This window comes from Clarias gariepinus, chromosome 14 (assembly GCF_024256425.1).
Source record: "Clarias gariepinus isolate MV-2021 ecotype Netherlands chromosome 14, CGAR_prim_01v2, whole genome shotgun sequence".
Taxonomy (NCBI): Eukaryota; Metazoa; Chordata; class Actinopteri; order Siluriformes; family Clariidae; genus Clarias; species Clarias gariepinus.
In genome coordinates this window covers 17107970-17122624 of record NC_071113.1, presented here as the reverse complement: position 1 = coordinate 17122624, position 14655 = coordinate 17107970, and the positions used below count along the sequence as shown (strand labels likewise).

Genomic DNA, 14655 nt, shown 5'->3' with positions numbered 1-14655 from the left:
CCGGACTTCCTGGAGGAAACCCGCCAAGCACCAACCCAATCATTCGCCCATCAACCCCAAAACCTATGCCACTGTGCCGCCTCACAATTGTCTTCACATTAATATCTAATTTATTTTTTGTGGTCTGAATATTTTTAAAATACATTATTATCAGTAAGCTTGTAGCCTGCTTCATATTTATCCCTTTCTGTAATTATCTCTTAAATATATCTCTTTTAGGGTAACTAAGTGCATAATTCGAATTTGAACAAATAATATCTTCTAAGCAGACACAAATATACATACAAATAGGACGTGTACTCATTTTTTAATTATTACTATTGTTTTAAGGGATAATAAAATTTGTCAGAAAGGTTGACAGTACAGTACATCTCATGCAAACTACTGATCATAATCAAAACAAAACATTTGAAATAAAGGTTTGAAATAAAGTCACATATGCAGTTATTTGTAGCTGTGTGGTCAGGGTTGTGGTGTTTAAAATAGGCTACAAGGGAACTAAAAACAACTACCTGAATGGAATCTAAAAAAAAAAAAAAAGCCCAGTTCCATGCACATCTCTGGCTAAGGCTGAGGAACTGTCAGAGGCAGAATTCACAAACCATGTTACATGCTGACAGCGCTGATATTTGTGTCTGAAAATGGGTTCAGGCCATGCCCAAAACAGATACACACAGGAATATTTGAAGTGCTAAACAGGTACAGATTGCTGGATACTGATATATGTCTGTCTGTATTCAGGGCAAACCATTTTATCACACCTCTACGTGCATTATGGTTGTACAAAAGGAATAAAAAATAAAACGAAATATTATTCACAGTTTTTTGTCTTTAGTGCACTGTGTGGCTAGTTTGAACTTTAAAGTGCAGAGGCCTAAGTTTAAATCTGCCCTCTCATGTTGCTTTTTTACCTTGATTCTGTGTGCAAGGGAATGTTCTTCGTGTTTACGTTTTTTTTTCATTGATACACCTTTCGTCTTTTTTTCTTTATCATGCCACATCACATCTGCTTGTCAGAAACAGCCTAAGACTGATATGTGGACCTCTAGGATTTTTTGATGCTTGTGTTTGTGAAAAAAAAGAAGCTTTGCAGAGGCAATAAACAGTGCTGTTCTGAATCAATTGTTACTTCTTGATGTTTGTTTACTTCTGTGTCTCCTCTTTTCAGAAGAAAGACAGGCACAGTGCTTGCGGACATCTTTGTCCTTATTGATTTGTTCCTGTGAGGCCGACGCTCAGCATTCAGGAGAAAATCTGAACAAATGTATACGTGGGTCAGTTTGTAGCTGTACATCATCAGTCAGACACTTCTCTATGGATAAACAAGATATTATAAGATAAGACCAGATAATGCATGAAAAATTTAATAATCTTTACACCATGTGATCAAAATTATCTATCTACCTATCTGACTTGGGAAATCGACAAATTTAACTGTATTCTTGGACACATCTGTAACATCTGTAACATTGAAAATGTAAAATAAAAGTGACTAAATCTGTCAAATAATTATATATATATATTTTGTCATACAAAATGGGCCCTTTTAAAGGATATTGTACAGTACAGTATTTTATATAGCTGATTCCCATAAGAGACTGTTCAGATAGTGAAGGTTAAGAGGCACTACTCCACCTCATGTATGCTCCACACTTCCAGCACTAACATTTGTTCTTTGCCTCAACATCCTCTTCCAGCTCATAGATCCACAATCCTGCTTTTAATCCTAAATAAAAGACACTAATAGACACTGTAAAAGAGATTAGGAGGCATTAAGTGTATATAATAGATAACTGAGCTGTAAATGGGGACTTCCTTTATTCAGGAGATGGATGTTGCATGTTTTCAGTCACTGCACCACACTCATGATGAATGAATCTAATCTCAGTTATTTATATGCACCTGAAAAACAGCATGAATCCCACTACATGATACTGTATGCATCCATGATATTCCATGTGTGTGAGTGGATGATGCATTTAAGAAGCATATACATTGCTTTTCTTTTTGTTAATACGTATAAGAGAATAAATAGTGATCTCATAGTGAGGACTAGGCTCAAGCTACAATAAATAAATAAATAAATAAATATTTAAAAAATGATGTAATAGAGAGATTATGAACAAAACTACATTAAAAAAACTTGAAATAAACAAAGTAAAAAAAAAACCAACAACTTATTTTGTGTTTTATCAGAACAAGCATGTAGCAAAGCTTTTGATAGATTATACTGAAATGTAACATGTTAAATGGTTTACATCAATTTGCAGCAGCTCCTGGGCTTGGAATTTTATGGTTCTTTGTGTAAAGGATAACTGAGACAAAGAAATATAAAATATTACATTTCTGCATACATAATTCCGAATGTCAAAATAATTGCCATAATTACATCTATGTTACACATGCAGAAGATAAATTAGCTATTGCTTCAATAAATTTTTATACATCCTGCATTATTTGACTGGTCTCAAAATGTACAGCAGACACACACACCAAAAAAAAAAAAAAAAAAAAAAATCTAATGTCTATAATCTGTTGGTACACTTTACACGTTCTATGCTGTGTTTGTACACTTTATGGTCCTGCACACGTGATGGACGATGTAGGAGTTACTCTTCAGCTCTGTTTTCCATTTGTGTCAGGACTGATTACACACATTGGGCCTACAAATGTGCATTGACCACAGGTTACATCTGATCCCTGCACAATTCCCACGAGAACAAAAACCAACATGAATGAATGAAAGTAGTTAGCAGGCTGCAATCAGTTTGGGTCAATATACAAATAATGAAAAGAAATGTTTAGATTGTGTGTATGATGGGACTTTAAGCTGTTTAACAATATACACTCATGTATTTTGATTTGACGATACATAAGCATTTTAACTTAGATTTTTCAAAAAATACTTTTAATTAACATTCCTCTGATTTTGAAAGAGATCCATACAGGCATGAGGAGAAAAAAAGATGAACACTGAAGAACATATATATTTATTCAAATGTGAATAATGTCTTTTTAATATAAACTCGAATCAGGAATAACTCTACAATTCCAAGATCTCATGCATTTGAACATCTGTGAAGAACTGAAATGAAAAAGTCTTCATTGTGTCGTTGGTATCAGGGATGTTGTGTGTGGGTGATGAACAGACACTTCTTAAATGGCAGAGTCTACTGCTTTTGCTCTTTCCTTTTATCCATGAATGAAAGTCGGAGTGGTCGGAATGCTGCAGATGTGAGGATTGTAAAGATGACAGGAGGTCTGACTGCTTCACTACAATCTCCGGTGTTATACTAGCTCACAGCAGTTATTCCCAGTCCATTAGAGGTCTCAGTTAAAAGAACCTTGTTTATGGTAACTAATCAGGTTCATCTGTAGCTCATCTGTAGCTCATCTGCTCTCTGTCTATGTAAAAACTGCTCTCTTTGTGAAGTCTTGCTTATCTTTTAGTAAATCTGGATCTTGTTTCAAAGCGGGATGCATGTATCTCCTGTGCTTAAAATCTGGAATATTTTTTTTCTGTATTTTGTCATTATATTACCCCTGATCAGTGTTTGCCTGAAGTAATTGCGACAGACTGCAGCACATTTAATTGGACATCTAATTGGTTTTGGATCAGTTGTTTGCATTGGACTTCTTGGCTTTTTGAACACAGTTAAACCACATGAATCCTTTAACTCTGTTTAGCCTTTATTTGTTATTTGTCCTGTATGTACACTCTTAGAAAATTTCTTAATGGTTTCTTCAGTTTGTCTGCAAGAGGACCACATGAAGGTCTTTTGTAGAACCCTACAGCAGGTTTCCTTTTTACAAAAGGCTCAAAGTGAAGTCCTTTCAGAAAGCTAGAACTGCTAATAATCAAAAGACAAATTGAAACAGTTTTAATATGTTGTTTTTCTTTCAGCTGCTCTCATTAGGTGGCCACCGCAGAGGGGCGTTTATGATCTGCACATTTGATTTGCCACTGGTTTCATATTGGATGTTCTTCCTGACACAACCCTCCTGGTTTCATCCGGGCATGGGACGAGAACATTTTTAAAAATAATGAAAATATATATTTCGCGGAATCCCTAGTTCCACAGAATAACAGACAAAACTATGTACAGACAGGAAGAAGAGGCCTAGTTTCAACAGTAAAACTTTAAAATCATTTAATCACAATTCAAAGGCGTCAGTGTTGAGAACCCCACATTGTTGGAAGCCATGAGGTTTCCAGTTCTTGTGGTTGACAAACATCATTCTTGATTTCTAGTGTGATATCACAGGAGCCCAAAACCTCAATCATGTTGATAATTTTTTAAACAAACACGTCAAAGATTTTATTCAAGAAGAGTAAAAAATAAAAAATTTACTGAAACTACTAAAATAGGGGTCAAAATTGGGTTTTATATCGCATTATTAAAACAAGGAACTATAGTGCTAAACCATCATTTTCAAGGAAGAAATTTGGTAAAAAAAAAAAAAAATACAAATTGAAATAAGTAAATTATAATAATTATAGATAAAATGATTGTAGTGGGAGATCACTTAAATTTTTGGCAAAATCTAATTTTCAAAATCAAAAAACAACAGTACTCTCTGTAGGTTTAATAATGAAAGTAAGAGCATTTCCATATACTGTACAGTGTAAGCAAACTAAAGGGATTGGGACTAAACAGCTGTGTAGCCTTAATTAAACCACTGATCAATGAGGCTAATCAGAAAAAAATGCTTCAGTTTGCTAGGGAGCATAAAGGATAGACTGTGGCGCATTGGGAAAAGGTCACATGATGAGTCCAGATCTACCCTGCTCCAGAGTGATGGTTGATCACAAATGAATGACTAGGTTTTTCCATCAATGGATTTGTTTCTTCTCTGATTGAACAGGAATATTCCAAGATGACAATGCCAGGATTCATCACACTCAAATTGCGAAAGAGTGGTTCAGGGAGCATAAGACATAATTTTCACACATGGGTAGGCCACCACAGAGTCTGTGGATGAAAATAAATGTGGTGACATTGCATAAACTTTTCAAAATGATGCCATGGTGCATGTGTGCCGTAGTCAAAGATGGGTATTGGTAAACCCAGAAAGGCTAAACACTTCCACACAAGTAAGGTGGATTTAAATTCATATATCACTTAAAGCAATGGAATACTAAAATGGTTGAAATTACCCACGGAATGCAATATGCAAAATCAAATCACTTGGAAAAAAAATGATAGTCCACTCAAGGCCAAGTGAGAATCTTAATAGTTAGCAATAAAAAGCCAGCTTCTGTGACAAAAACACAATCTAAAAGTCTAAGCATCAGGCATTCCTGAATCCTTCCTCATCAGCCTTGAAGAGTGTTTATTCACATATAGAGGTGTATAACGTGTAAATTATGGGTCTTTCATTTACTGAGAAATAGAACACACTTCACACACAGTGAATAATAGCAAGATAGGGAAAATGTAATCGTCCCAGACTTTACTGCAGTGGGAAGATTAACAATAAGAGCAGTGAGATTTTGGTGGATGAAGAATGCTCAATTGAACACATGAACCTTGAATGTTTGCCTCCTGTTGCAAACATTTTTTTTTCTAAATGGTCAAAACAGAATGCACAAAACAAATCCTTACTTCTACAGTCTCTCGTTTAATTTATTTAATGTATTGCGAGCCTTTGAGGGTTTAAGCTCAGACAAAAAGCTTTGTTAGCACTCTGAAAGAGACTAAGGGGAACACTTTATGTAGGACTGAGTAAAGCCCTGACCTTCCACAGAAAGGGAGATGAGATATCGAGAGGTTGGCTGTTGTGAATGCAGCAGTCTTCCTCATTTATGTGTTCATTTGACATCTTTGAATACAACAAAATGTCTTATTTTTGCATTGCTTGTATGCATGCCATCTTTTTTTCCCCCCGAACATGACACATTGCATCTGCCTGTCTGATTGTGAACCTTGAACATTTTTTTGATGCCTGTGTTTTTGAGCGAAAGCTTTGCAGAGGCAATAAACAGTGCTGCTCTGAATCAATTGCTACTTCATGATGTTTGTTTACTTCTGTATCTCCGCCTTTTAGAGGAAAGGATTGCGGACATCTTTGTCCTTATTGATTTGTTCCTGTGCGGCCAACATTCAGCATTCATGAACAATCTCAACAAGCTTATACACAGGTCTGTTTGTATCAACAACGAAACGGTTCTGTTTGGATTAAAGAGAAATTAAACTAAATACCTTACTCGTCCTGTAAGAAAGTTATTCTGTTCTCTGACATGCTTTTTTTTTTTTTAAATGATAGAACCCTTAATGCCACTAGAGCAAAGACGAGATAAAAGAAGACAAGATTTAAACAACAAAACATTACGTTAATCTGGGTTGGATGGAATTCAAGTGTAACAACTTAACCTAAGCAGTACCAGGGCACACATTAAAAGCATTGTTTTTCCATCAATCCAAGTCTCTTAGCCCACAGTGAAGGGAAAATCAACAAAAAATGTTAAACACCTCTTTAGAGAGAAGTTAAGAAAAAACACTAAATAAACTCTTAGATCAACTGGCTGATTAATACAATAAATTTAGAAGTGAATAATGGATTTCTTCTCCATGAGTTGAGCCGGAAAAATAAAATATCTACCGAATCCTACTCAAAATGGAACCAGATGCAGACAGTGCCGTGTGAAAACACAAGATTTATGTGGCCCCCCAAGAGAGGTCTAACAGTTTTCAGGTGGATTTGACCCAGCTTGGATATCATTACTCATTCTTTACTTAGCAAAAATATTGTATTGCCTTAAAATTAGTTAAACACAAGGCATGGGATGCCATGCTGTCCAAGTTCCTATTAGAAAATTATTGGCCAGGAGCAGAGTGATGAGAGAAAGCAAGTCAACAAGCTAATCTGCACATACTAAGTCGCTTTTATTAATACAGAACTGCATGCTACAGAGACTGTACAGCATAAACATTTATTCATTACAAAAAAAAAAACATGGTCTGGGAACCACTTCAAATAACTAAAAAAAAAAGAAAAAAAAAAGAAAAAAAAGAAAAAAAGAACAAAACAAAAAACAAAGCAAACAAAAATAAAAGCTAAGAGCATAAAATAGAACAGGAACATCACAGCCGTTAAGGAAACATTCAAACTATTCATCATTAGCATCTTAATAAACCAGAGAAGAGATTGACGGCTTACAGTCGCATCATGTCAACTACAATGGCACCGAATGGATGATTCTCTTGTAGCTTTTTTACAGCTTCTTGCAACATCAACATGCCTATTTTTTCTATCTACCTATATGTAGTAGTGTACTTAAAAGTGGCAGTTTGTGTATTTTTTGTGTTATTTAATAGTTTTTTATGAACCTCCTAATATACATCATTTGGCCCTTGAGGGTTTATACAGTATGATGATGTTCGTCTTTTATTAAGTTTAAATTTTAATATTTGACAATCTGCTACCAAACACATTTGTTATAGCAACATTTATACTACATACATAGCAATCTATGTAACGTCACAGCAAAGTATGGTTTAAGAAAAAAAGAGAAAAACAAACAAACAAACAAACAAAAATAAAAAACCTGACAAACCTACAGCATTGTAAGAGGGGGAGTGAAAATTAGCACAATTTCGGCACAGAAACTCTGTACACAATTCTACAGTCCAGTGGAGATGAATTTGCAATTAAAAAAGGATGGGCTTTATATCATGAAAACTAATTCATAAAAACATGGTAGTCACTATCTTCATTCAAGTTTTCTTTTCTCCTATTGGAAAATGGCTTATAGATATGTTTTTAAAAATTAAGTTGTGCATACATCTGTTTTGGAGAATCTACACTGTGTTGGTGAAACTCTGGTCTTCAGCAAAAAAAAAAAAAAAAGAAAAAGAAAAAAAAGAAAAAAAAGAAAAAAGGAAAAAAAAAACAAATGATAAAATAAAACCATTCAACTTCAAAACCTCCTTGTAAAAATGGATCATTTATATATAAGTTGCTTACATTAAAAAAAAGAATATTTGTACAATGTATTAAGAAAAGAAAAATATTTCAAAGGGACAACATACAGGATACAACAAGCAATCTCTAAAGCAATAAATACTACTGGTCCTAGCGTTGTGACATTTTGTATTGTATACCACAATCCCCCCACCCAACCCTCCCTCCCCACCCTTAAAACAGTCCCCCAAAACATTCCTCCAAATGAGTCTACCCACCCCAACCCACCTCCACCGCCCTCCCACGGTAAACAATGACAAAAAATAAAAAATAAAATAGACAACGCAGTGGAACAATGCATATTAACACAGTTACCCCCCAAATATTTCTGTACATTTAAACAAGAACAAGTAACATCACAATTAAAGTTGTTCCTCAGCTGGAGAAGGATGTCTCCACGGTCCTCGTGCCCTCCGTGTTTTGAACAGGTGTAAATGATTGGTTCGCAAGCTCGTATTTAATACAAATAATGAAGAAGAACCAACTTTAAGAAAAGGGCTCACTGAATCCTCACCTAGACTACTTTTATATCTGTCTTTTAACATGTCTATGTCAATTTACATAACAGATATTTTTTTCTGTTGTACAGTAAAAAAAAGGAAAAAAAAGTCTTACATTTTGGCAGACTTATATAGCTATACTCTACAACTCATTTTACTTTATCATCAATATTATTATTATTATAATAGTTCCATTTATTTTAGATAATGACAGGTCAAATATTGACCAATGAACTTTGATAAAAGAATTAACTAATTTCCAAAGCCATATGTGACAGAAAAATAAAACAATAAAAAAAAAAAAAGTGTCAGCAGAAGGGAGGAGTTGAAAGCTGGTATATCAGAGCCAGTTTAGCCTAGTCTATTGACTTGGTTACGAGCGAAAGCGGTTGCGTTGGGGCAGAGCTGGGCAACAGAGAATGGGAATGACACGCCGATGAAGGTTGGGAGGAGGCGGAGCCTGAGGGGCGTGACGATGACACGTCTGAAGGGTCCAAGGAGCCGTTGTGGGCGGGGCCGGGGGGTTTGCCTGCCCCTGAGTTGTCCAGCAGAGCTAAGGGCGGAGGCGGGGCCATGGACAGGTGGTGGTGTTGGTGGTGTGAGGATGAGACCAGGGGGCCCGGTTTCATAGTCAGTGAAAGAGGTTGCATTTGTTCAGTCTGTGGTTTGGACTCTTTTGAGGGCGGAGAATTGGGGACCATGGAGGGGGAGGATGGGGGCGACTCTAGTAAGCTTCCATCCGAAGAGGGAGGACTGACACAGCTGCCTTCACCTTGAATGTAGCGAATGCACTTCTTTTTTCTCCTGCAAACAGAGAGCAGGCTTGTTTAACTCCTACGTAATCTTGGCAGTCCTTTGCAACTTGCCAGTAGGCTTAAAAGAAAGCCTTAGCATCCACTTAAATGCACATCATACATCATACAGTTCTGCACACGTATATAAAGACTGGTGATATTCAGTCAGTATGCCAATTGCAGCATGACTGAACTAAGCTCAATCGTCTATAGATTGGGCATCTAATTGGATGCTATTGCTTCCTGAGAATGCCAATACAACAGATGAGCAGCTGAGCACTCGCTCTCTGCCACTGACTTCCTCTCACCTTCCATCCAATATCATACATGCAAAGAAGACAGACATAGAGGAAAAGCATCTACAGAAATACAGATGCCAGATGAGGAGACAGTGAGACAGATGGGGAAAGTGATGACAAGAAGCACTAGGATGAGGAATTCCGAAGAATAACTACCTCTGAGGTTCAGAGGGACGCAGCCAAAGAGGAAAACAGTACATCTCTCTTTGTTTTCTCTTACTAGGATAACAGATCGAGCTTGAAACAAAGAACTCCACCCAGCACGGTAAACCGCACGGGACTCCATCCGGTTTACACATCAGCTTGAATTATTACACTCCTCTTTTTCCCTTCCTTTTTTCATGTCTCTTTACTGCTTTTTTCTGCATGTTCCTTGGGGGGAGTTCAGATGGAGAGGTAAGAGGTTAGAGGAGATGCGCTACTCTCAGCCTGCCCCTAAGACATGTGTGTGAGTGTTGTGCACAGAGGTCGCGCCGCCATGTTTGCATTTCTGCTCGGGTCAGGACCCTCCCTCGTCTGCTACGCCTACGGCCAGCCATTCCAGCCAGCCACACGGGCAAACACAGCAGCACCAAGCCAGTACGCCGAGAGGGGTACGAGAGGAAAAGAGAGCCAGAGATATTGAGTGAGAGTGTTAGCGAGTGAGAGAAAAGAAAAGAGAGAGAGAGAGAGAGAGAGAGAGAGAGAAAGAGAGAGGGAGATTTCCAGTGTCTCCTAGGTGCTTGGTTGCATACCCTGTTTTGAATCAGGAGGAAAGAAAGAGAGTAACCAGAGAGAGATGGAATGAGAGCTAAAACCCTCAGTGTACCTTGCCCTAGTGTGACCTGACCCCATACCCCTGCCAAAAAGGAGAGAGAAAAAAAAAACAAAAAAAAACTAATGCCTCAAGGCCACAGTAAGCTATTCAGCTTTCTACAGGTTTGTAAGACAGGGACAGAGAAAACAAACAGTGTACATGAGAACAGAAAGATAGGGGGAGCTACGGAGTAAGGAAAGATGTGAATTTAGTTGTAACTTTTTTCCTTTTTATGTCGTCAATTCAGATCCTGTTGAAATCCAGGTGAGGATTGTTTCTTAAGTTATACCCCTGCCTGGTCTTATGCAAGTATAGGGTTGAGACAAAAGTAAGAGAAAGAGAGCCAGAAGGACAAGGACATGTGTACAGACTGTCTGGGAGACGCATTTATAATGAGAAGGAAAGGATGAAACGAGACAGAAATGGAGAGAGTTGAAGAAAGAGGCAGACGTTTGATCCAGACGCGTACCCTGTATGGCTGGAGGACATGCACAACATGCATTTATTTCATGACACATTTAAAAAGAAGTGTCACTATTGGTACAGAAATGATGAACAAAGAAGCACAGTTAAAAGTAGTTAAGATTATGTCTTTTCTGGGGCAGAGATGTGAGAAGGAATGAATACAAAAAAAAAAATGATACTCATTTTCTTTTTGTATTCATTTTCACGAATTTCGTTTTTTATGAAATTTTTTCATAGTAACAGTGTAGTTTCCTTTGAACTGAAACCTACTTCGCTGTTCCCTAGACACGCTCCAGAGTGCAGCTCTGTGCTAACTGCCTGTCAAAAGGCTGCAAATAAGCTAATATCCATTTTTAAGAGCCCTATTGATTCCAAGTATCTTGCCTTGTTCCATATTGATTTCTGCATCTCTGGGGGAATTAGTGTGGATGCATCTTTCAGGAAACCGAGCCTAGTGGGGTCTTTTAACCTCCCAGCTCCCTGAATAAAAGGGCACGATTACCAGAGCTTCTCCCAAAGCAGCCAAGCACCCCGACACCCAGGGTGCTGTATAGGGACACTACTCCGCTGTAGCCTCCCTATCTAGGCTGAGTGTGAATGAGTTCATCAAGTAAATGAGTCATAAGTAAGGATTTAGGTCGAGCTTAAAGATTTAACAGGATGAAAGTTTGCTACAAACAGCACAGGGAAGTGTAACACAACAGAACAGGACAAATATCTGGCATTCACAGTGAGGGCAGGAGATGGAGTAAACACAAGTGAGACACAGAGAAGGGTATTACTTAGCAGAAACAAATACCTACCATCAACATATTTCCAATTCAAAGACTGCTTGTGTTAGAACAGAAAGACAAGAGGTTGGGACTGAGTAAAGGGTTATCAGAGAGGTGGGGGGGGGGGGTAGTTGAGGAGGGAGGACAAGAGGCTACATCACAACCACAAAAGTTTATACAGAAGGTTGATCAAGACTGTTCTGATGGCAGAGATATACCATAGGGCAGAAAATGGACAAAATGATAAATAATGGGTTTATAACAATCATTTCTTTGTTAAAAAAAATAATAATACGGTCAAATCTAGACTATGAATGATGTGCGATTATATCTGCATACAGGAACATGACATAGTTCCACTTTCTGCCCCAGGAGTTCAGCTGCTCTACTACAACACATCTCAATCACAGAGAGTGACAGATCCCCAAAATCAACCAGTTTGCCAACATATAAAAGACTGAAAAGATAGACGAAAGAAAACAAACAGTAAAAGTGGTGAGAAAAAGAAAGCAATCTTCATCTTTTCATAATCATTATGATCTACATCCTTCCCAAAAGTGCCTTTCGGAGTATACCTGCAGGGTTTGCACCATAAACTGAGTTGGTCAAGCCCGAACAAGGCACGGCACTTCTTAGGGGTATTTGCATCTGTTAGCCAAAAAGGTAGACACAAAAACACACAAAGAAAAAAAAAAAATGGACACGTCATTTGGACAAACAAGACATATAGCTAGAGCATAGGTTTCAGCTGGGGACACTGGCACTGCAACTTCCCCAACACTTACCGGTGGTTTCCAATCCTAACCCTTCTCAGCCACGTCCCCTTTTCAGTCATAACTTTCAATATATTTTACAGTTCATCTATTCAGATCATACGGTTTGGGTTTAAGAATAAACACGTACACTGTGCCAACCGTGACAAGAAAAAAGTCTGCTTGCATTTTAAAAGCACTCACTCATTCAAGTGCACTCCCACACAATAACAGTCTTACACCATTATATCGGTTGGCATGACCCAGCTTCACAGTAGCAAAAGCAGCTGATTGGTTGCTTAAGGGGTGGCGTGGAGAGGGAGTGAGACAGCTAGAGAGAGAGAGAGAGAGAGAGAGAGAGGGAGAGAGAGAGAGAGTAGAAACTTGCGAGAAGCAGACACAGGGAGGAGTTGCCAGTGTAAAAGTTTCCCAGCTGTCACCTGCTCTAGCGTACCTGCCAGCACACCAGATACACACCTGCAGGGGCCACACCAGTTATTCTGCTGATCGAGCCCAAAGCGTGCGCGACACTTCTTAGGGGCACTCAGGTCTGAGCCGATGAAGGCAGGAGAAGCCAGCAGAGGAAAGGAGAAATGACCACGAAGTGAAGAGAGGGAGGGAAATAAAAGGGAAACCAATGAATCTAAATCACTCCAAGTCACAGAATTATATTAATGTTTATTCCCAAAGATGATCCCAGATTCAAAGTATTACTTTAAAATGTGCAGTATTGTTTCTTACAGACGTGCATGTTTATGTTAGTTTTCAGAAAGTAGTTTAAAGGGGAAAAAAAGAAAAAAAAAGAAAAGCAATGTAAGGGTAATTGGTTAAGAAATCAATTGGAAATGAGAGCAAAAGGAAGAATATGTAAATAGGAATAAGAGCAAAGCAACAGAAATATGTAAATATGAAAGTGCTTGACTGTTAATAGCGTGTGATGCAGCAGATATGGTTACATGCCTGCTGCAGGCCTGTTCCCTGTTTTATAGGGAAGGACATGAGGGGACAGAGTGGCACGATGTTGATTAGTTGCAGCCAGTGAAACGTTACGCAGCCAGAGAGCGCAGGCTGCTGGGAGCCGGACCTGCGTTCATCAGCCTCTCACAGCCAGTGTGTGGAGATGTGAAGATGATGATAAAGGCAGGCCGCAGGACATCATGCTGAGGAGCAGGCAGCCGCTCGGGCAAACTACTGAAGCCAGCAGATTAAGGAGGTTTACCCTGATAACGTAACATTCCATTTTCTTTTTTTTTTTTTTTTCTTTCCTTTTTTTCTTTTGGTAAACATACTGCAACTTGTGTTTGTCAAATGGAAATGCTTTAATGTTACCGGATTCTTAATACAGAAGCATTTTCACCGAATATTTCATCACAAGCAAAGGAAAGTAAGAAATATTTAAGATTAATGCAAAATGAAAATGAGCGGAAGAGCAAAACAAAAGCGGTTCGTTCTTGAAAAAGAATTGAAGGATGAATTGAAAACAGAGCAATAAGGATATGGAAAGATGTAGCTAGCATTATTCATGAATAAATACCATATACTGCACACACAGATAGATAACTAGATATCTAAATGAACTAGAAGAGGGGGAAGAAAAGCAAGTTAGTAATTTAAGACTCAAAATGACATTAGCACCTGTAATCGGAGGGAGTGAAAGGCAAGGATTTGGAAAATATTCTCTGTGTTCTGGAAGAAAAAGAACAGATAGAGAGGTCTTCAAAAAGGGTTCCATTTTGGAAAAAAAAAAAGACCGCAAATATATATCATTACTCGCATTTCTCCTTCACATCTCACAATATAGATCAAGAATCAGAATCAGAAGAGCATTATAAAGAAGGATGTCAAATGAAGCAAATCAAAGAACTAGCAAACCTCCTTAATTTAAAGAGATAAGTGATTTTTCATTCATCCTTTTATTTATTTGAATGATTAGAGATTTCAGTTTGAGACATGCAGCAGGCACAGCGCAAAGTTATACACACACACACATGGGACAAAAACAAAGCACAGGAGTTTTGGCATGACGCTCACACACGGCAGCATGATCAGGGTTGGCACAGGAGCAGCACTCAGTCAGCACCATGATTAACACACATACACACACACACACACACAGAACTCACACTATGCTAAATGCTGGAGAGGGGGCTGTGCTAGGAGGGACGACGTGCTGGGGTGTAGGATTCATGCATATTCAGTGTTATTAGTGCTCGACATGGGGCTGGGGTGGGGGATAACAAGCAGTCTAACGTGTAAATATTGCATTGGGTAGCATAACTATATACAAGATGAGGCAGGCAAAAAAGGGATG

At 38.2% G+C, this 14655-nt stretch overlaps 1 protein-coding gene across 26 annotated transcripts in view; it reads right to left on the bottom strand.

Annotated features, from left to right (window-relative positions):
- Positions 1-8212: 8212 nt before the first annotated feature.
- Positions 8213-14655, bottom strand: part of tcf7l2 (transcription factor 7 like 2) — a 77488-nt gene continuing 71045 nt past the window's right edge. For 7 of the 26 annotated variants that reach the window (XM_053511173.1, XM_053511178.1, XM_053511175.1 and 4 more), the window contains 3 exons: positions 13980-14030; positions 12822-12894; positions 8213-9269 (listed from right to left, as the gene is read on the bottom strand). In XM_053511173.1, coding sequence (XP_053367148.1) covers positions 8822-9269; positions 12822-12894; positions 13980-14030 — 572 coding nt within the window. In that variant the 3' untranslated portion in view covers positions 8213-8821. Of the gene's footprint in view, positions 9270-11622; positions 11651-12167; positions 12241-12821; positions 12895-13979; positions 14031-14655 lie in introns of all 26 variants that reach the window. The other 19 variants (XM_053511183.1, XM_053511186.1, XM_053511187.1 and 16 more) reach the window with 8 other exon arrangements.